Here is a 21,293-nt window from a genome sequence, read left to right as displayed (position 1 = left end):
CAATTGTCACTCTACATTTTTCAATATTGCAGGCATTGTTTCCTGAATACTTTCTCTGCTAGGCCAAAATCCAAAATTACAGTAACCATTGTGGATGTCAACAACATTAAAGTGGCGGTAAAAATATATTATAATTATAATTGTACGATTAACTCCAAACATCACCCTCATAGCAGAATACGACAATCAGTTTTCATTTTAATTGGAAAATATGAGTAGACGATTTTCTTTACTAATTTTACTCTTGGAGAGAATTTTTCGAAAACTTTCAATGTGAAATTCACTAATAAAAATGGCAAAAATAATATGTATGGTCTACATCTTGGGGCGTTTCGACTATCTATGGTAGCTATTTTTGGGTTAAATCATAGAATTAGAAATATTTCGTATTATGATTCTACGGGTATGATTGTGTTTCAATTGGCAGCAATTTTAACAATATATTCGAAACTATAAATGTCACTCCCATTAAGCCTGGTAGTTCTGTCTCATATTTTATTGTAGAATAATTTCGGAAACCTTGCATTTCATTAAACATATCATCTGTTCCCGAACGCTTGTCATAACATTTCTTATGTGACTTCAGTTCGGCATGTAATGGAATAGACACTTGAGTAGACACTTCACACAATTCAATTGTGAAAGAAAATAAATATCGATATGAATACATTTAAAAATAAGTAGCCTATATTACTATTTATTGTTGCTAATATTATACATAATATATATGTAAAGAACTCAGTAATTATACACTTTTTGAAATTGAAATTATAAATTCCTGTCGTTGTTAACTTAATGGTTATTTATAAACATAATACTATATACATTCTATTTTTATATCAGGCCTAGTATATAATAATACTATGATTACAAGTAGTGTAGCCTTATTTACTTTCGTCTGCGTACTGCATGGATCCACAATTAGCGTCGTTGCGCTTCAGTTTTCTGTTTTGGGAATGAATAAAAACAATATCGGTTGGTGTGTTCCTATAAGCATTACTACACTCAAGAACACAGTAATTTGCATTACCTTTCCGCTTTTTAGGATCAACCATATTTCTAATCATTTAACCTGAGATGTTAAGTATATTCATACGCTTCAAGCACAACTCTATCGCTGCTGTCCCGCAGTTAGTAACAACAGTCGCCACCAGAGGAGCGTGCACGGTGCCTATACCAAATGAATAAAAAATTACAATGCTTCTAAAGCAAACGGAAAGTAAAAGATGTATTATTCGGTGCATTGAATTTAATAACTGAACCTCCACGAAAACCTATGATGGCATACTTACAGACCATGTTTACCTCAATAAACATATACAGTAGAGGAGGCAAGATCTGCACTGTGGCTATATCACCAGTGAGTAGGAAGGGAGAATATAAGGTTTCAGTACAACCTAAACATCCGTGTTGGTATATCTGTGTAATATTAACCAAACTGAAATCAACTCTCTTTCTGATCACACATCCCCTCCCTTCTTGTGCAGCTCATATGCCAGGTCTCACATTCTGATCTGTACACAGAATTGGTATTGTGGGATCTTTTACATGCCTTTTCTGCAATTGTAATTTCTTCACTGTCCAACTTTCATTCAATTTTCTAGTCTTTCTGCTAAATATTGGAGTGCAAAAGAGCAAATGACATCATTGTCAAGTGCTCAACATTAGAAACCAACCAATACTTTCAGAAGAATTCAAGCAGCATAATGAAGAAATATGCCATATTAATAACATACCAGATTCGATGTTACTGTAGTGTGACAGACTGAGCAGAAAGGATTCAGCACTAGGTGGAGGCACATGTCTGCGTGATGACTTCTGCCTGGCCAGTTGTGCCTTACGTGCATGCTCTGCACAAAACCTGAAGCAAAGCACAACAATATCAAAACTCAACATTCAATTGTCATTACTAGGGCTCGGAAGTTGAAGATATATAAATTTCCTAAAAAAAATTTAAAAAGACCTAAAGGTATCCTAAAAAGGACCTAAAGAAAGGAAAAAGGGACTTAAAAAAGGTGATCCAAATTAATTAATAATTTCAGTTTCAATTACATATTTAATGAATATAATATTTCAAAAACACAAAAGTATGGTGGTATGCAACATATTTGCGAAAAAAAAAACTATAATGTATGATATGCTTCTTTCAGACATTAATTTATACATTCTTTAGATTAACATAATTTGAAAAAGGAATTCCGTGTTTGTTAAAAAAAGTACTTGGAGAATTTAGAATGAACGATTTTTGCCACCTAGAATGAATTCAGCAAACCCGCAATGAACATCCTTGAGAAAGAAATCGAAATTAGTATAACTGGAATATCTGGCTTAACCACACTATGGTTACAGAAATGGGACTTCGGAACTTTACCTCACTTAGCATTGCAGCATATCACAATAGTCATTTCCAGGTTCTTAGGTGTAAAGGATCGTCGGTTTTCTGACAGCACATTGCGAAACATCGAGAAACTTCTCTCCACATCAACGGATGTCATTAGTGCATACTTGAAATAAGTAAGATCTCGTGGTGAATTGTAAAAATGGCAGTGAAAATGTAGCCGAAAGAAGTTGAAGTTGCAAAAAAAGCCATTAAGACCTAAAAAAAAAAAAAAAAAAAGAGGCTAAAAAGGACCAATGAACCGAAAAAGACAAAAAAAAAAAAAGACAAATAAAACCCACCATTTTCTGGCCTACAATGACTCAAAATGAACATATATTATGTTGTTGTTGTTTTCTAATGCCAGGCGTTTGACAAAGTCATTTGACCTCTTGCACTCCAATATTTTTCAAAGATATTATCATGATCCGCCACTGAAGCACAGATTTTGAGGTGTTCCGAATCCATTTCTTGGTTTGAGTTGCACAATGGGCAGTTAGGGGACTGATACATTCCAATTCTATGCAGGTGTTGGCCAAAGTCATGACCTGTTGCCAATCTAAATGCAGCTACAGACGATTTTCGTGGTAAATCGGGAATTAGCTGTGGATTATGATGCAGAGAGTTCCATTTTTTCCCTTGAGATTATCAAATTTTGTTTGTTGAAGTCTAAATATGTAGATTTAAATCTTTTCACATAGGGTTGGGCCTCATCTTTAGATACTCGAAAAAAAAAAAAGTATTTTTCCTCAACTTCCGAGATCTAGTCATTACTAAATAAGACTATAATATCAAGGAAAATCAAGTAAAGGTTTGTTTACATCGTGCCAGTTACAGGCTAGCCAGTTTGACAGTTATTCACACGGTACCAGCTATTGAATAGATAGCATACTAGCTCAACTGGCTTTGATTGTTGTCCACTGTTAAATTCAGCAGTAAATACATTCCATAGATTTTCAAAGTCCTTATAATTTTACACATTAACAAACTTGACTGTTTGTTTCTCACGCCACTTGTCCGACATTTTGTTTGATAACTACATTTATTAAAAAAAGTTCGCCGAGTCAGCTTTGTGGTAGTGCGTCTGCCTCCAGACTAGCCGGCCTGGGTTGATTCACCGTGGGGTTAGAAATTTTCATGTAAAATTTCTACCTCGGGACTAGGAGAGATGGCGGTGCACAACTTCTAATCACTGGATTGTGCACCAATATGCCTGGGTTAAATTCCAAATCTCTCCGCAGTGCATATGAAGAGAAGGCATATGTCACTGTTGATAGTGATTCATCCGTTGAATGGAGACGTTAAGCTCTGCAGCCCCTTGGTGCTATTCGACAGGAGTAGGCTAAGTGCCAGCACCAGGTTTCTCCTTCTCTCTTCCTTACCTTCACCATCATCCTCACCCATTTCCTACAGTACACTTATACATACATTCACCTAGTACACGACATAACTCTTCACAGTTACACATCATGCATAACGTGGCCCTCTAAAGTGGTGTGCAACTTGAAAATGGGTCACAGACCTGCCATCTATCCACAGTATGTGGAACCCGAATCACGTTAAGTGAAGTGGGTAAGCATTAGACACACACACATTTATTAAAAATAATTCACAAGGAAGATGAAGAAAAATTTGACTGTTCTGCACATGTTTATGACATGCTAGCAACTGGTGGCCAATGTGCAGTACACTGTTTAAACTGAGACAGCACTACAAAAACCTTATAGTGGAGCAAAAACGAGTTCAACTCCAATTCCAACCACAATAAAGAGATTTTTCTCTTGTCCCTATTTTATCTGCTATAGTCATCTCTCATCTCTTACAGCACTGGCATCTACCTGTACAACGAAAACGTAAGAATGGCTTAACTAAAAAACTTCATAGTGAAAATATTTTGAAATGATTAATTAAAGAAGCTTACAATTGATAATAGACGAGGAAAATAAGAAACATTATCACGTTGAAATATCAAATAGGTTTGCCACTTTAGGAAGTTCTGACGAAGTTGAGAAGTTAGATGTTAACAGCATGTGGGAACATATCACAGATAATATAAAAATTTCAGCTGAGCAGAGCATAGGTTATTATGAAACTAAGAAAAAGAAATCGTGGTTTGATGAAGATTGTTGCATGGTAGCAGAAAGAAGGAAAGAGGCAAAACTGAAATCTTACAGGATCCAGTTGAGGTGAATAGAGATAATTATTTCAATGAAAGACAAGAAGCAAGTCGTACACTTAGGAATAAAAAGAGGGATTACTTGAAGGAAAAACGGAACGAGGTAGAAACAAATAGTAAGAATAAAAACATTAGAGATTTATATAAGGGCATAAAGGAATTTAAGAAAGGGTATCAGGCAAGGGTAAATGTGATGAACAATGAGAATGGAGACTTGCTTGCAGACACTCATTCAATTCTGAACAGAAGGAAAGACTATTTTGGACAACTACTAAATGTATATAGGTCAAATAGAAATGATCAGGACAATATTCAAATAGGAACTGCTGAGCCATTTATACCCGAACCCACACTTCCTGAAGTCGAAATTGCGATAGAAAAGTTGAAAAAGTACAAGTCTCCAGGTATTGATAAAATCCAGCAGAATTAATACAAGACGGTGGAAGTGCATTACTAGAGAAATTTAAAAGCTTGCACTTGCTATTTGGGAAAAGAAAATTGTACCAGAACAATGGAAGGAATCCATAATTGTACCTATCTTTAAGAAGGGGGAAAAGACTAACTGTAGTAACTTTCGAGGAATATCACTTTTGTTGACGTCGTACAAAATTTTGTCAAATATTCTTTTGAGAAGATTAACTCCATATGTAGATGAAATTATTGGGGAACATGAGTGCACTTTTAGGCGTAATAGATCGACAATTGATAAGATTTTTTGTATAATTTCAAGGGAAAAATTGTTGCGGGGCTGGGTGTCGATCCCGGGAACTTTGGCTGAATCCACCAATGCTCTTACCAACTGAGCTACCCAGGAACTTCACCCAACACCGTTTCAACTTCGCCCTTTATATCCACATAACTTGAGTGGGGTGACAAGATGCCAGAAACTCATATCGAGTGCACACAAATTCTGTGCGACTTGAAATTGTGGTTTTCTGTTAATGTCCCCACAGTAAAGTATATATATTGTATAAATCCAGCTTTCAGGTAAAGTTCCCTGTGAAGCAGACTTGAATAATTTCAAGGGAAAAATTGTATTGGGGCCTGGTATTGATCCTGGGACTTTTGGCAGAATGCACAATGCTCTTACCAACTGAGCTACCCATGAACTTTACCTGACACACTCTCAACTTTTCCCTTTACATTCACATAACTAGAGTAGGCTGACAATATGCCAGAAACTCACACTGAGGGCACACAAACTCTGCGTGACTCGAAATTGTGGTTTTCTGTCAACATGCCTACAATAACGTATATAATATACAAATCTAGCTTTCAGGTAAAGCTCCCTGTGAAGCAAAATTCAATAATTTCAAGGGAAAAATTGTTCCAGGGCCGGGTATTGATACCAGGACCTTTGGAAAATGCACCAACGCTCTTACCAACTGAGCTACTCAGGAACTTCACCCGATACCATCTCAACTTGTCCCTTTATATCCACATAACTCGAGTGGGCTGACAAGATGTCAGAAACTCACATCAAGTGCACACAAACTCTGTGTGACTTGAAATTGCGGTTTTCTGTTAATGTGCCTACAGTAACATATACAGGGTGATTCAAAAGTCGCGCGACATAGGACATCTCCGTTATTAGTGTAAGTACAAAAAATAGTTTCAAATAAATGTTTTAGATATTGATACGTGTAGTTCTTGTGCAAAATTTAAAGAAAATCGTAACAGCCATTTTTGAGAAAATTGCAACAAACATGTTCGCGTTTCAAGTAAAGTACCAGTTTGGTTAGGGAAAACGCATCCAAAACTGAAGTGTCACATCTCTGGAGCGTATGAAACTTAAATTAGAAATGTAGTTTGAGTCGCGCACCGTAATTAATAAATTGTGTTTTTTGTGTAGACAGGTGAGTAAGTTGAGAGTCACAATGGCAAACTGAAACATTTTAGCACTTGAACTTTCACGACCTGTGTAATTGTTCTACATGCACACTAATGGAGTAAGTGTTCAAATTGGTGGCCTTTGGTGACAGCACATCCACACACTGTTGAGGCTCCGCACATTAAGTAACACTGCAGGTGTTATTTGTGCACATTCTCTCCTGATATTTTCCTGCAGTTCATCCAATTTTCGGGGCCTGTTGCTGTAAACTACAGACTTGAGATTACTCCAGAGAAAAAAGTCAAGTGGCGTTAAATCTGGCGACTTAGGCGGCCATTCCACTGGATTCCTGCTATTGATCCAACACCCAGGGATAACTTCATTCAGCAATTCGCAGACTGTCAATCTGAAATGCGGTGTGTTCCATCCTGCTGAAAGAAAAACCCACGTCTTCTTTCTAGGGGCAGATCATCCAAGTAGGGCAGCAGTGTAGCCTCGAGATGCTATCTGTACAGTGGAGCAGTGAGCTTGTTGTTCAGAAACACGGAACCGATGACCACATCCCCGTGTATGCCACACCACACACTTAATCTTGGGTCAAACTGATTATGAGTCTCTACAGCTATGTGGGGGTTTCAGTTGCCCAGTACACAGCGTTATGTCGATTCACTGTTCCGTTCAAATGGAAATGTCAGCTCCAACAAATGTCACTTCCAAGGTTTGGCTGGTGGGTTCATCGTTCAAGAAACCACTCACAGAACTGCACCCGCATATCTGTGTCATCCCCATGCAGTTTCTGCAAAAAGTGCATACGATAGGGATGGAAATGATTGACGGATAGTATCCTGGACACGGGACACTTGACTGGTGACACATTCTTGCGCCACTTCCATGGTTGACCGTGATGGACTGACTAACAGCTTAGCTAGTACACTAGCTGCGTTTGCATCCCCTGTTGCTGAACGAGGCCACCCTGAACATTTTTTGTCATGGATACTGCCTGCTGTCTTGAACCGTTCCATTAAACAACCAATGCTTCCATGATGTGGGGTAGGTAGAACTGGATGCCGTCTGTGATATTCTTCTGCTGCTTCCCGTAGACTCAGGCCTCCCGCATGGATGAGAACCATTTACACCCTCTCAGGAATTGTGTACATCGTCTGTTACTACCCGCTTCACTGGTGAAACTAACACTTACTCACCTATCTACACAAAAACACAATTTATTAATTACGGCGCGCGACCCAAACCACATTTCTAATTTAAGTTTCGTACACTCCAGAGATGTGACACCTCAGTTTTGGATGCGTTTTCCTTAACCAAACTGGTACTTTACTTGAAACGCGAACAAGTTTGTTGCAATTTTCTCAAAAATGGCTCTTACGATTTTCTTAAAATTTTGCACATGAACTATACGTACCAATATCTAAAACTTTTATTTGAAACTATTTTTTGTACTTACACTAATAACGGAGATGTCCTATGTCGCGCGACTTTTGAATCACCCTGTATATTATACAAATCTAGCTTTCAGGTAAAGCTCCTTGTGAAGCAGACTTGAAAAAAGGGAAAAATTGTTCCAGGGCAGGGTATCGATCCCGGGACCTTTGGCTCAATGCACCAATGCTCTTACCAACTGAGCTACCCAGGAACTTCACCCGACACCGTCTCAACTTTTCTCTTTATATCCACATAACTTGAGTGGGCTGCAACTGCACTAGATCTTCTGCACTCACCCTGACTCTCTCTTATCACCCTTCAAAGTAGGCATGATGCAACGGCGACTGTTGCCCAGGTACACATAGCCACAGAGTCGGTAAGGGGCAGTTTTATCCTCCAGGATGTGCCTGATGCAGTAGTCATAGCCCTCCACTCGTTGCCCGCTGCACTCATGAGCTGGGTAACTGCATGTGGGCTTGCTGCTATTCAACATGGCGCCTCAACTACAGAACAACATAAATTTGTTTTAGTGTAACTGGTGCAATTAAAAAAAACGCACACACGAGAGAGAGAGATTAATGTGTCTCAGACCTCAACAAGCAGCGAGACATGTAAGACGTGAATGACCAAGAGCCTACTAACGTAAAAAAGTAATGTACCGTGGTATACACAAGTGAGTAGAAAATGAGGTCGAAGAAAAAGCTGAAGGGAGAGTAAATTAATAATATCTACGAAAGAAGAATAATATGTTAAAAAGGACGGTGAAACACTTGAAAGAAGAGAAAAGGAAGAACAATTTAATCACTTTTGGAATAGAAAAACAGAAAAAAGAATGACCATGAGAAACGTATGAAGTGTTAGTGAAAGTGTGATGGGAGTGGTTAGGAATTGATATTGGAAATGGACAAGTGAAGGAAGTTTATAGGTTGGGGAAGTGTAATAGCCATATTTTGGTTAGACTGTCGAACTTGATAATTAAGAAGATTATGGACAATAAGAAAGACTCTTAATATTAATATTAGCATCAAGGAAGATTTACATGACATCTCTTGCAACAGCGGACTGACATGTTGTGATAAACTCACTACTCTATTTCCAACTGAAGATTGAAGTAGACGTAAACAAAACCGAAATGTATTACTCCGCAATCGCAAGCTAGCTACCAAAGCAGCCACCAGGGCGAATTATTTTCAGCAAGTGAGCACGCAGGGCAGCCACCGTCTGATATATTGCAGACATTTCAACACATTCATTGAACTAACCCGTAAAATGCTCACAGAGGGTTAATATTTATTATTTCTCTACTAGGAATAGTGGATTTTCTTTTTCTGTAGATTCGTGATTAAATGTTATTCTTTGAAGAGTGGAGAATTTCTTTAATTCTACAGAAATTTATTTGAGATTGGCAACACTGAATCTCGCACTGTGTTATACCAGCTGTGCTGATGTGCTCTGTGAAGCTGCAAGTCACCTTGGGAGGGATTTAATGCCTATTACGCATGCGCATTGCCATAATACACGTTACAATGATTTTACACGCAATGTCTGAAAGTACTAATATAAACATGTTGTTTAAATCGTAAGAAAGTGTTCTTATAAGCATGTTTAATTCAATCGTATTCCATGTATATTATACATTTTATTATTTTAGAAGGAACTATTTTAATGTGAGGAAGAAGATGACAAGCATGAGTTTGGAGGCGTTGTGCATCCAATAGCCAATCAGGAACCATTAAGCCACGTGCATTTATTTACATTTACTTCAATCTTTAGCTGGAAAGAGAGTAGTTGAGATGATTTAAAACAGTGGTATTCAATCTTTTTTACTAGCGTACCCCCAAAATATATTTGTACCCTCAAACTGCATTGCAATTATAAATAGGAATTAACAAAGGCTGTGATTGATTTTGTACTACAAATAAATTATTATTATTATTATTATTATTATTATTATACAGTTGTTTAGTCAACTAGATAGATCTGAACCACACAAATGATACCAACAAAGCACTACTTATGAGGCAACTAAGGCAGAAGATAAAGGGGTAGGGTGGCCAGTTCCTTTCCTCCTCCATCGCCGAATAGCTACATATTACATTAATCATGCTTCAGATATATATAAACATTATTCTTCTTCCTATAACATATCGTCAAGTGAAATGTAAGGCTTAGTTATTGATGCAACAATAATAGTAATGATTTACGTAAAATGGTATTCAAGCAAGGAAAAACAAGAGTTTATGTAAAGATTAATTTTTGATCCTACAGAACCACGGACCTGGATTCGATCTCCAGCACCGCAGCGAGTTTTTCTCCTCTAATAACAACTGAAGCGTCGGCTGGAACAACGTTGTAAGTTACAAAATTTTCATTCGGCGTGTTTCCGTATAATAATGTTGTATGTCATGTTACCTTGCTATACTCTTTGGCTTGCAACTGTCCATCAATGCAGTACGTGAAATTTGTCCACTCAAAGGTTTGCTACCCTATAAGAACAACGTTGTACGTGTACACATTTTTGCAGCTCCTGTAAATTTGATCAAATGTAACTTATAACGTTGTTCCAGCCGACGCTTCAATTAATAACAAAACAAAAGTTGATATTGCAAAAAAAAAAAAAAAAAAACTGTAATATAATGCAATAATAATTATCAACAAGTATAATAAAATAAACATGTCATCATTTTTACATACTGTACATAATCAGTGGGATGCATACTCCTTGAATGCGTATCACAGATTGAATAGGCCTATGATTGATTTAAAGCATGTGTGCCTGGTCTCAGAGGTGAATGATATTGACTTTGCAATAGATAGTGTTGTAACCCAAAACAGAAAATTCATATAGCCTATAGTGCATGAAATCCCTCTATAGCCTATGATAAGGAAGTTGGTGTGTGGTGCACAGTAAGTGCACAGATCGAATCATAAGACCTATACGCCATTTCATACAAGTTGAGAGGATTTGAAAGCATTTCTTTCCCCTTCTACTTTCTCTGAGTTCGTCAGTGACAGCGTAAAGTGAAATAAATGCTTTCGCATCCTATCAACTTGTATGAAATGTCGTTTACACTGTCGCTGACGAACTCAGAGAAAGTAGAAGGGGAAAGAAATGCTTTCAAATCCTCTCAACTTGTATGAAATGGCGTATAGCTATATGTTTTTATGATACGATCAATCCACACAAATACAGAAGAGAAAATCTGCAGTGCTTGGGAAAAGTGGCATAAGTCAGTTTCCACACCACTTCAATCAATCCATCACGTGACAAACCATATTAATGTCACTTTCCCCGAATAGTGGTTGGACAGTACGGTCACCAGATCTAACCTCATTAGACTTCCTCTTGTATGGTAACCTAAAAGATATTGTGTGGATGATGAATCCTAACAATATTTACGCAAATACACATTGTCGCTAACAGTCATGCTATCTCTCAATAATGTTCAGAACGAAGGAGGTAGACAGAGAGAGAAAAAAAAGAAATATAGCACAAAACTGTTTTGTCTCGAGACTCTCATCTAAGACATGTAATAAGTCACGTAATCTACTTGCAATATATTTGCGCAAATACACTTCGTAGCTAACACTGGTGCTATCTCTCAGTAATGTTCAGAACGAAGGAAGCAGAGAGAGAGAGAGAGAGAGAATTTCTCCCGCAAACTACGCCACACACCAACGTCATATTCTTATATTGTGAATTTATTATACGCAGAATCACGAGAATCAACCTGTATATAAGAAAAATGGGGAATTAAATGTTCTCTAAACCAGTTACTGTGCCTAATAACAGGTTTGAATGCACGCCATATCATAAAGAATGAATCCTACCATTCCTATAATGAATATAATCCCAGATCACATATATTTGTGATTTGTAATTTTTTTTATCCAAGACATACATTTATTTTGTACTTAGAAACATAAAATATAAACAGCGTTAAATAACAGCCTGTATATTATTCACAATAAAAATGTAACGTAAACAATGAAATCTTCATAATTCTCAAATCTATTTACCAGATTCACAAGCTCATATTAGGTTAAGCGACTTCTTCCGTCAAGGACAACACTATTCAGTATTGACCCAGTGCTCTGTGAGGATCCTAATGTTCCCGTTAATAATAATAATAATAATAATAATAATAATAATAATAATAATAATAATAATACTGTAGCCCGTCATGACAAAGTCTTTTTACTTTGTTCTTTAAAAAATGGTCATATTTCATTATACAGAGTGTTTAAAAAATACGGGGCATAATTTAAGGTATGTATTTCCCACATGTAGACAATCAAAATAGTTCATTACAACATGTGTCCGGAAATGCTTCATTTCCGAGTTATGGCCTTCACAACATTGAAATTCACCGGAACGTTTTTCTTTCCGCAGATCGTTGTCATTACAGATGATGTTCAAAATGTCAACCTCTTGCTTGAATACAGACCTCACATCGATGTATCATTGACCTGCGAACACGATCCCAAACTCCAGGAGTATTGCGTATGTCCTCAGAACATACCACAATTCGATTCCGAAGGGATTCCAAATCAGGCACCAGAGATGAATAAACCAATGATTTTAAATGGCCCCACAAGTAGAAATCGAGAGGGTTCAGATCAGGTGAGCGTGGAGGCCAAGCAATTGGGCCACCTCTACCTATACATCGGTCAGGAAACCTTCGATCCAAGTACCGGCGAGCCGTATGACTGAAGTGTGCAGGAGCGCCATCATGCAAGAAGTGAATGTGTTGATGATTGATCAGTGGAGTGTCTTCTAAAACATGAGGTATGGTGTTTTCCAGGAAGTTTGTGTACGCCTGCCCCGTAAGTCTGTTTACAAGTACATGGGGTCCAACTAATCGATCACCAATGATACCGGCCCACATGCTGAGGGAGAACCGCACCTGGTGATGAGATGGAACAGTTGCACGTGAGTTTTCATATGCCCATACATGCTGATTGTGGAAATTTGTTATGCCATCTCGTGTGAACTGTGCTTCATCTGTAAATAATACTAAGGCAGAAAAGTTCGGATTTACACCACACTGCTGCAAGAGCCACTGACAGAACCTAACTCGTGCAGGGTAATCTGCTGGTGACAGGGCCTGTACACGTTGCAAATGATAAGGATACAACTGATACTCTTTCAACAGTCTCCAGACAGTTGTATGAGAAACACTGACTTGCAACGCTACCCTTCGTGTGCTGATAGAAGGAGTCATGTTCACAGCCTCCAGAATCTCCTCCTGTACTTCTGGAGTTGTAGATCTTGGTCATCCCTTCCCAAACCAGGAGAGTTAAATTTTCCATACTCGCACAGACGGTAATGGAGACGTACAAATGTATTCCGATCTGGACATTGTCGCTGTGGGTACCTCTCCTGGTACAAATGACGAGCCAGCGCAGCATTGCCGTCCGCCTTATCGTACATGAAGTGTATCTCTGCCAGCTCTTGATTTGAATACATGTCGCACAGTCTAATGCCTACACAACACTGAATGTACCTTCGCCTCGGAATGAACTGTCAGAGTGCCCTCTTAATGTCTCCTTTGACGGCAACGACCTACAGAAAGAAAAACGTTCCGGTGAATTTCAATGTTGTGAAGGCCATAACTCGGAAATAAAGCATTTCCGGACACATGTTGTAATGAACTATTTTGATTGTCTACATGTGAGAAATACATACATGAAATTATGCCCCGTATTTTTTAAACACCCTGTATAATAAGATTTTTTTTTGTAGCGGATATTACAACTTGTACTTACTTAGCAGTGAAATTTGTGTATACTTAAAACCTTAAATATTTTGAATTAGGTTGAAAACTACAACAATGCTTCCTTCTTTCACACCATAAATTAATTCTATCCGCTGATCCACTTAATTGTTTTAAGCTAGCCAATTTCGGCATCTTTTTACTGCTTTTACTCAACTTTTGGTGCAGTGCTAAAGCCGCGTTTACACTTTACACTAAGTTGACGAACGAGCAAACAGTTCCAAGCAATGCTCACTTGTTCGGCTTCATGTTTATGACGTCTCGTTTCTACATAGCGAGCTTCGGTTCTGAACAAGTATTTGTTCGGAAAACTTGATTGGTTGTTCAGAGTAAACACGTTTGTTGAGAGAATGAACGAGGAAGACATTGTAATAGGGTAATTCCATGCAAAACAGTATGACGAAAAACATTCATATCTCCAAATTTGTTCAAAATTGTACATTCAACTCTTTATGTCGTATATATTAATCATGTAGAAAATTATGTTTACGACAGCTACTGTTTAAATGTAATGGGCAGTTAAAATATTTTTATTTGAGCACATAGCTCCATTTTTAATTTGTTTTCTGGTGATAAGAATAATTACAATTTTTTTTTTAGATATTGTTAGATAGCTTACAAAATAGGTTGTTAAGATACTATAATTCAGTGCAGCTCTGAAAATTGTGTTTAAAGAAATTCAAAAATATATTTTAAAAAACGCCATTACATAAAATCGAATACTTCAATTCACATAAAAAAAAAAAGACAATTTACTGAGCATTTTCATTAGGCTGTCAAATTTTCATAATGGGATCTTCAAAAATAAGTTATAAATTAAAACAACTCGCCGTGTAAAGGGTGAACTATGCTGCTGCACCATGCGCCATCACTGCTGCTGGTCACTGTGAGAAGCGTTTCCACGTTGACGACCGGTGAGCATCACAGTCTGATTTCAACTAGTTTCGGTACTTCTGGTGAACCAGAAAAGGGCCTTATTGCTAACTTTCCATTAACTGGAACCACACAGTGAACACTTCTTGTTCTGGGAACAGTTTTCAGGCCGAAAAATCTTTGAGGATTTAGATTTTGTAATTACTTCATGTTTTTCAACGGATGTGAATGACACAATAATTCCCTGTATATTGCATTTTGACCAATCATACAGTCCTTTAGGAGTTGAAATTAGAGTTCTGGCTTTTGCAGCGAGTCGCTTGATTGTACCCCTTACACCGTCACTGGGCCCTTTACAGTGACTAGTTCCAAAGAAATGCCACTCCACAGGTATTTGAAAATCGTGTTCATGATTGAGTAGATTAACAGAGTTTTTTCGTTCTTGTATTCGCTAGCTACTGCATCACTGAAATCATATATTTTAGATATTTTGGTATGTGTTGTTTCAGATTTCCATCATTTTCCTTTAAGAAAACATGAACTGTTGCACTATTGTGAACTAAGCATTCCGAAATTACTGAAAAACAAAGGTTCTCTAAATTACCACCAACTGAATTTCTGTAATGGGTGTATTGTTGCTTGAGAAGTACTCCAGAGATGACCTTGTGTAGCATCCTGAATAATGAAACTGTAATTCTCTGAAAAATCACCAATGATAATGAACTCACCGGGCTTTATTTCATTTTTCAGGTACTTTAAATAATTTGCTTGGGACTTTGGAGTGAAGTTGTGTACAGTATCTTGAATTTTTTAAGCCAATCAATGAAGTTATTAATGAAATTTACACAGTCACTTTTCACTAAAATCATATTGGCCCTGTCAGTTGTCGTCCATTCCTTGTACTAAATTTCTACTAAATTTCTCTGTAACAATGACGTCAATATTTCTGATAGATACATTTATTTATTTAATTTCTTCCTGTAACCACTACAGGTTACCATCGTCAAAGAGTACTATGATACAATAGAGTAAATGCCTTGAGGCTTAGTGATACATTGTTGTTAGAGTGAAAAATAACCATTTGAATTATACTGAAACACATGATATTAAACAAAGTAACGTCAAGGAGATACGAATTAGTCATGGTCCATATGTATGATGTCTGAAAATAGCTATTGAGCCTTTGAGTGCTGCAATTGTTAGATCTCTTAAAATATTTTTATGCAGGCCAAAAGATTTACAAAAGTCGACTTGGAACAGGGGCATGGTCCTATCATTAGTTCCGTAATGACGATGGATTCCAGATGGTATTTGATGGAAGGTTCATATATATTCCTTTTTTCCTCGTGTACTTTTTCTGGCTGCTGTTCATGCGATTCGAATCTCACAGTAGGGTCTATGATGTAGGCCTCACCTTCAAGAGAGGGAGGTTTAAATGCAATTATGTCGATTCTTCGATTACTGCCCTCACTGGATATGCCGTGTACTTCTTCATATATTGAATAACCTTTGTTTCTTAAGGCAGTTGCTATTATAGATCTCACTGTATGATGCCACGTATTTTCTTCACTTGTTGAATTTCCCGCCTCTGTTTGTTGATTTGTCGACCTTACTTTCAGTCCCAGCAACTTCACTATTTCAATTTTTGAAATCTTATGGCAAAAGCGTTCTCAAATAGCATCACCTACCACTAAATGCGGGACCTTTCTACACATGCTACTTGTCACTTCTCTTTTACAGACTTGTGACGAATATTTTTAAAGTCCGAAAGTGTTGTAACACCACATAATATGACTCCAACTTTTAGTCTTTAATTTAGGCCTATTGAACACTTACAACTTAAAATGACAGAATGGATCAAAATTGCCATCTAAACTGAAGGGAAAAAGTTACAATGACAGAACAGAACAAAATCACCCTCTATACCAGAGATGGGCATCGTGCCTCACTTGAGAATTTGTGCCTCACTGACCTTCACAGAAGCTTATCGCTCTGAGTGACATCATCTTCACAGTCCTTGTTCCTCCCTCACGTAGCTCCTAGGTGTGAGCAGGTTCTATATCAGTTTCATAAGCAATATCAGTGGTGGCATAATGGCATTATCAAAGCAGTGTGTACGCGTTAGAAAACGATTATTTCATGAGAAATGGGAGGAAGAGTTTTTTTTGCTGTTTAGAAGGGGAAAACATACGATGTATGTTATGCTCGAAAATCCTATTAGGCATTAATAAATTTAATATACAACGACATTACTCCTTATGCCATAAAGAACATGATGAATTAGAAGGTAAGACAAATTAAATGTTACTTTTCGTACTATTCCGAAGAAAATTTATGATCTTAACATTTGCATAGTATACTAAATACGACATTATACCTTAAACACGCTGCATTAAAAGGTACGAGGAATTAAATGTTGTTTGTACATATTATTTCCAAAAGAAATTTATAAAAAAAAATCTCAAATGTGCGTAGAAAACGAAATATGATTTTCTGAAATTATTTTAGGTCGATAACGTGCAAATCTATTAAGTAATCTTGAGAAACGGCAGAATATTCAAGAAAACAAACGTAGACAACGTGATGGAATATTATTGGCTAGTTACGCAATTTCTCGCCTGTGATTTAAATCAATTCAGCTATGGAGAAACAGTAAAGAGGTTTATGATTAAAGCTGCCAAATTAATTTGCCAAATTGAATAAAAGTTTTTGAGTCTCTCACGTTAACCAAGCGCTTTCCTAATAATTCGCCACTGATCACCTTAGCGATTACCATAAGGTGACGCAGGTCACAGCAGTTTATATTTCCCATCCTACTCTGCAGTCTCCTCTCCTAGTAAACAAACTATTTCAAATCGAGTGCCTCAAGTAACCGAAAATTGTGCCCATGCATGCTCTATACTGAAGGGAAAAAGTTGCGCTGAGATTATAACAGGAAAAAAAACAAACTCTCACGTGAAATCTATTAGCGTACCATTGAGCGGATGTCGCAACATCTGGCATTTGTCATATCGATCGCTAAGCACGCGTGTGGGTGTCTGGTATGAGCGCGTGACGTAATACACTGCACGCGACTTTGATCCTTAATGCCAACATTTGCAATTCTGGTTTATTTAATATTTCCCACAGTATTAGAGATCCCATCATAAAATTTTTGTAATAGATTACGAAATTGTTTATCTCACCGTAAAAAAACAGAGCGTAGTAAAAAAAAATATTCGATTTGAAAATATTAACATTTCTTTATTTTACTGTAAATTTTAATACATGCTCGAAGTAAAAATCCATAATAACTCAGAAGTAAGTTTAAATATATAGAGTCATCATTGTATTGGCACAACTTTCACGTTGATGCAATGAAGCATGTCATTTTAATAATATTATTAATAGTCTACATATCAATTCCCCGAATATTTCACCCTTCATTACTTTTCAACCACTGGTGAGATGAAGTTTATATTAGGCCATTTAACTATTTATTATTATGACATTCATTTACTAGAATATTGAAAAAACCCAGAACTTGACGTTACAAATTTTAAAATTTTGTATGGAATGACCCCTAGATCTTTGACGTCAGAGGTGAAACAACATAGAGCGGCAAAACATTGACAATTTACTAGCCACATAAAGATTGATTGGAATAGGGTATTGCGAAAGTACGTCGTTATTTTATTTATTTTTGGTACAAAGTAACATTTCTATAAGTATTTATTTATTTTCCCTTGTACCATCAATAAAAAACACGTATGCTTTCAATTTTTTTAAGTTATAAGTGGCTGTATGCAAGTACTTACGCGGTATTCTGAAACTTAAATAAAATACCATTTCGGATTCGATAATAAATTATGTACATCAATACACTGAATCTTGATCATATGCTCTTAGTTTTGTAACAATTAATGTCGAAAATGTACATGTGACAACGAAATCAAAGCACTAAAACGTCAAACGTCATGCCTTTATTTCGCCTCCGCCCGCCTCCACTCAGCGTTGCCAAACCTAACCATGCTCCGGCTTGTAACTGAAGATGGCTCTGACTGTTCTGAATCGCACACACATGCTTCTGCAGTCGTTTCTTGTGCGTTGGCAACGTTGCAGCCAGCAACAAGATGGCCGGCAGCGTTCTGCTCGTCAACGTTTTTAAAATAATTATACGCCTTAAACACTATTTTCTGCTTCTGCCTGTGCAATACTTCTCTTTTTACAGTCCCTTCTTCCATGTATTTAAAAAAAAACACACACACACACCCGCGCGCGTACGTTTTACTTATTGAATGTATTAAAACACTCACACGTGAACAAACGAACTCGGGAAGTACTTGTTACAAATTGATTCTGATTAGTTCTACTGCACAAGCTTGTGACGTCACCAGAAATGCTACGGCGCATATAGCGGCTGACCGTCTTCCGAAATGCCGTCTAGTTTAATTGATTGTAATAATAACTTTAGTAAACGCCTACAGCAAGCATAGGCCTATTTGTATAATTGTATTTATATGATACAAAACCGTTTGTTTGGATATAATATCGCTTAGAAAAAAATGAGTTTTAAGTTTAGTATTAATATTAAGCACTGTGGAAGGATCCGGACACCTGGGCCATCATTTCCGTAAGCCCTCGTCTCTTCTGGCACTTAAGGACGTCGTAACAATAATTATTTTAGGGTACTTTGCATATACTGGTAACGTTAATAGCGGTTACAGTAACATAGCGATTAGCGATAGGCACTACCTGTCACCTAGCGGCAAAATAACTTTTTTTTCAAGACTCGGACATAAGCGCTGATTGAGCAGGCAGTGTAAGCAGCCATAAGATGCGATCCAGCAGGCAGTGACCCGAACACTCACTCTCGAACGAAATTTTCGATCCGTTCTTCCGTTTACATTACATCGCTCGCTTTGTGAACGCGACTTACCATGACAACAAAACACTTAAAATATGTAAATGCCTAACAAATAAGTTGATATTAGAAAATACATAGGTTTTAGATTCTACTACAGATAAAAGTATTTTCCAAATTTCAACTTCAATTTTTTCCTGAAATTTCCAGTTATAACAGATTGACAATACACAGTGTCTTAAGAGAAAAATATAGCAGTTCTTCAGTATTCAATAATGACTCTGAAAATCCCAGACCGTCCTCTTTTTTTTTTATTAATTACATTTTATTCACAAACCTGACGTTAAAATTGGTGTTCACTGACCAATAAAACTGGACATCGAAAAATAGGCAGAGGAAGCAATGACAAGTTGACAACCGTCGCACAAACCATTAAACGTATTAAGGTAAAATCACAAACATCAAATAAACATAAAACTACCTACTTTTTATTCCTTGACCGCCACTTTTTAACCACAGAATGGTCTCAGACAGACATTAACTTCAGCGTTGTCATGACGGATAATAATAATAATAATAATAATAATAATAATAATAATAATAATAATCTTGAACTACATTAATGGGTTGTTACAAAGAATCTATGTTCGTGAGAAATATTCTACATAGCGTAAAATAAACTAAAATTTCAATATGACAATTTAGTTAGCTAGTTTTGATAATAATGAAAATAGAGGGTCAATGACTTTTACGACATTGATTCACTTCGTTGTTTCACCGCCATTTTGTGTGCATGAATTTTTTGTGTGAATATAATAAGACTATCAAAATATTCTTATTTCCACACTATACAGGCTTCCAATTATTTGTCATTTGCACTTAAAGTTAATACAGTTTACACACAAAATATAAATACTTACCAAGTTGTTGGGTTATGCATATAATAAGAAACGCCCCTCTGCGTTTTCTTCCGAACCATCGGGAAAACCCCATTACATTACACAAAATATGGCGTTGTATAAACTTGCGCAACAACAGCAATTAAATTCATAATAAACGTTCTTTTATAATTATAATGCTATGGTTCAAAAAGTAACTTTTAAATTAATAATATTTATTACTAACATTGAATTTGTCTAATATATGGCAAAATACGTTATTTTGTTTAAAATATAGTACACACCAACCAATCAAATTCGCTCCTCAGCTACTTCCTTCTTGAAACTGCCGTGTATGTCCTTCGTGCAAGAATAAATGGCGGCGGACGAAAAATGGTACTTTACCAAAGAACAACTTGCAAATACTCCAAGCAGAAAATGTGGTTACGAAGTAGATAAGGAATTATCATATAGACAACAAGCAGCAAATTTTATTCAAGACATGGGACAAAGATTACAAGTGTATCCTTTCCCAGAGAAAAATGTGATAGCAGTGTATAGTGTTAGTGAGAAGTTCTGTTATGTGAAAATGATTATATTAGTTTTCTGTAATGAAAAAGTTGTATTTCATAATGTTTCTTACTGTTACGACGTTTGAGAACGGCTTTCAATATTCAGTGATTATATTTATTGTTTGCACAAGATGAATACTTTCAAGAAAGTGAGTCATACATGGCATGCTGTTCCATGTATTTCATGCCACGCCATATTGATCATGTGATTTTAGCAGTAGTAAACATTACGGTAACAAAATGAACACTTTTACCCAATTTCAAATCTCTTATTTGGTAGATAAATGTATTTATTTTATAGGTAAAGGATATTGTATCTGATAAATATTGGAAGACCAGTGCTGTGTGCGTTATGATGCTGCCTCGGAGTCCGCTTTGTTTACATATACTATCAAGGTTTCCTAACCTCCACTGTAATAAAATCTATTCGTATATAAACGGATGTGTATTCGTATACGACGTACATAAACGGATGTGTATTATGTTACAGAGGCTGTTTCTATCATAATATTTAGAACTAATGGTG

At 36.8% G+C, this 21,293-nt stretch overlaps 2 protein-coding genes across 7 annotated transcripts in view; one reads left to right on the top strand and one right to left on the bottom strand.

Moving 5' to 3' along the window:
• dgt1 (dim gamma-tubulin 1) overlaps nt 1-20,386 on the bottom strand; it is a 58,078-nt gene extending 37,692 nt beyond the window's left edge. For 3 of the 4 annotated variants that reach the window (XM_069847598.1, XM_069847600.1, XM_069847601.1), the window contains exons 1-3: nt 20,238-20,386; nt 8,121-8,327; nt 1,737-1,861 (exon numbers count right to left, since the gene is read on the bottom strand). In XM_069847598.1, the coding sequence (XP_069703699.1) occupies nt 1,737-1,861; nt 8,121-8,317 (322 nt within the window). In that variant the 5' untranslated portion in view covers nt 8,318-8,327; nt 20,238-20,386. Of the gene's footprint in view, nt 1-1,736; nt 1,862-8,120; nt 8,328-19,802; nt 19,910-20,237 lie in introns of those variants that run through there. The other variant, XM_069847599.1, reaches the window with a different exon arrangement.
• Nucleotides 20,387-20,528: 142 nt separating this feature from the next.
• The window catches only part of CycT (Cyclin T), a 49,932-nt gene continuing 49,167 nt past the window's right edge, over nt 20,529-21,293 (top strand). For 2 of the 3 annotated variants that reach the window (XR_011336155.1, XM_069847594.1), the window contains exon 1: nt 20,529-20,717. Coding sequence is in view for 2 of the 3 variants with exons in the window: in XM_069847594.1 (XP_069703695.1) it covers nt 20,572-20,717 (146 nt within the window). In the remaining variant the exon portion in view is untranslated. The remainder of the gene's footprint in view (nt 20,718-21,293) is intronic. The other variant, XM_069847596.1, reaches the window with a different exon arrangement.

Source organism: Periplaneta americana, chromosome 15, assembly GCF_040183065.1.
Source record: "Periplaneta americana isolate PAMFEO1 chromosome 15, P.americana_PAMFEO1_priV1, whole genome shotgun sequence".
Lineage (NCBI taxonomy): Eukaryota > Metazoa > Arthropoda > Insecta > Blattodea > Blattidae > Periplaneta > Periplaneta americana.
This window is presented reverse-complemented; position numbering and strand designations above follow the sequence as displayed.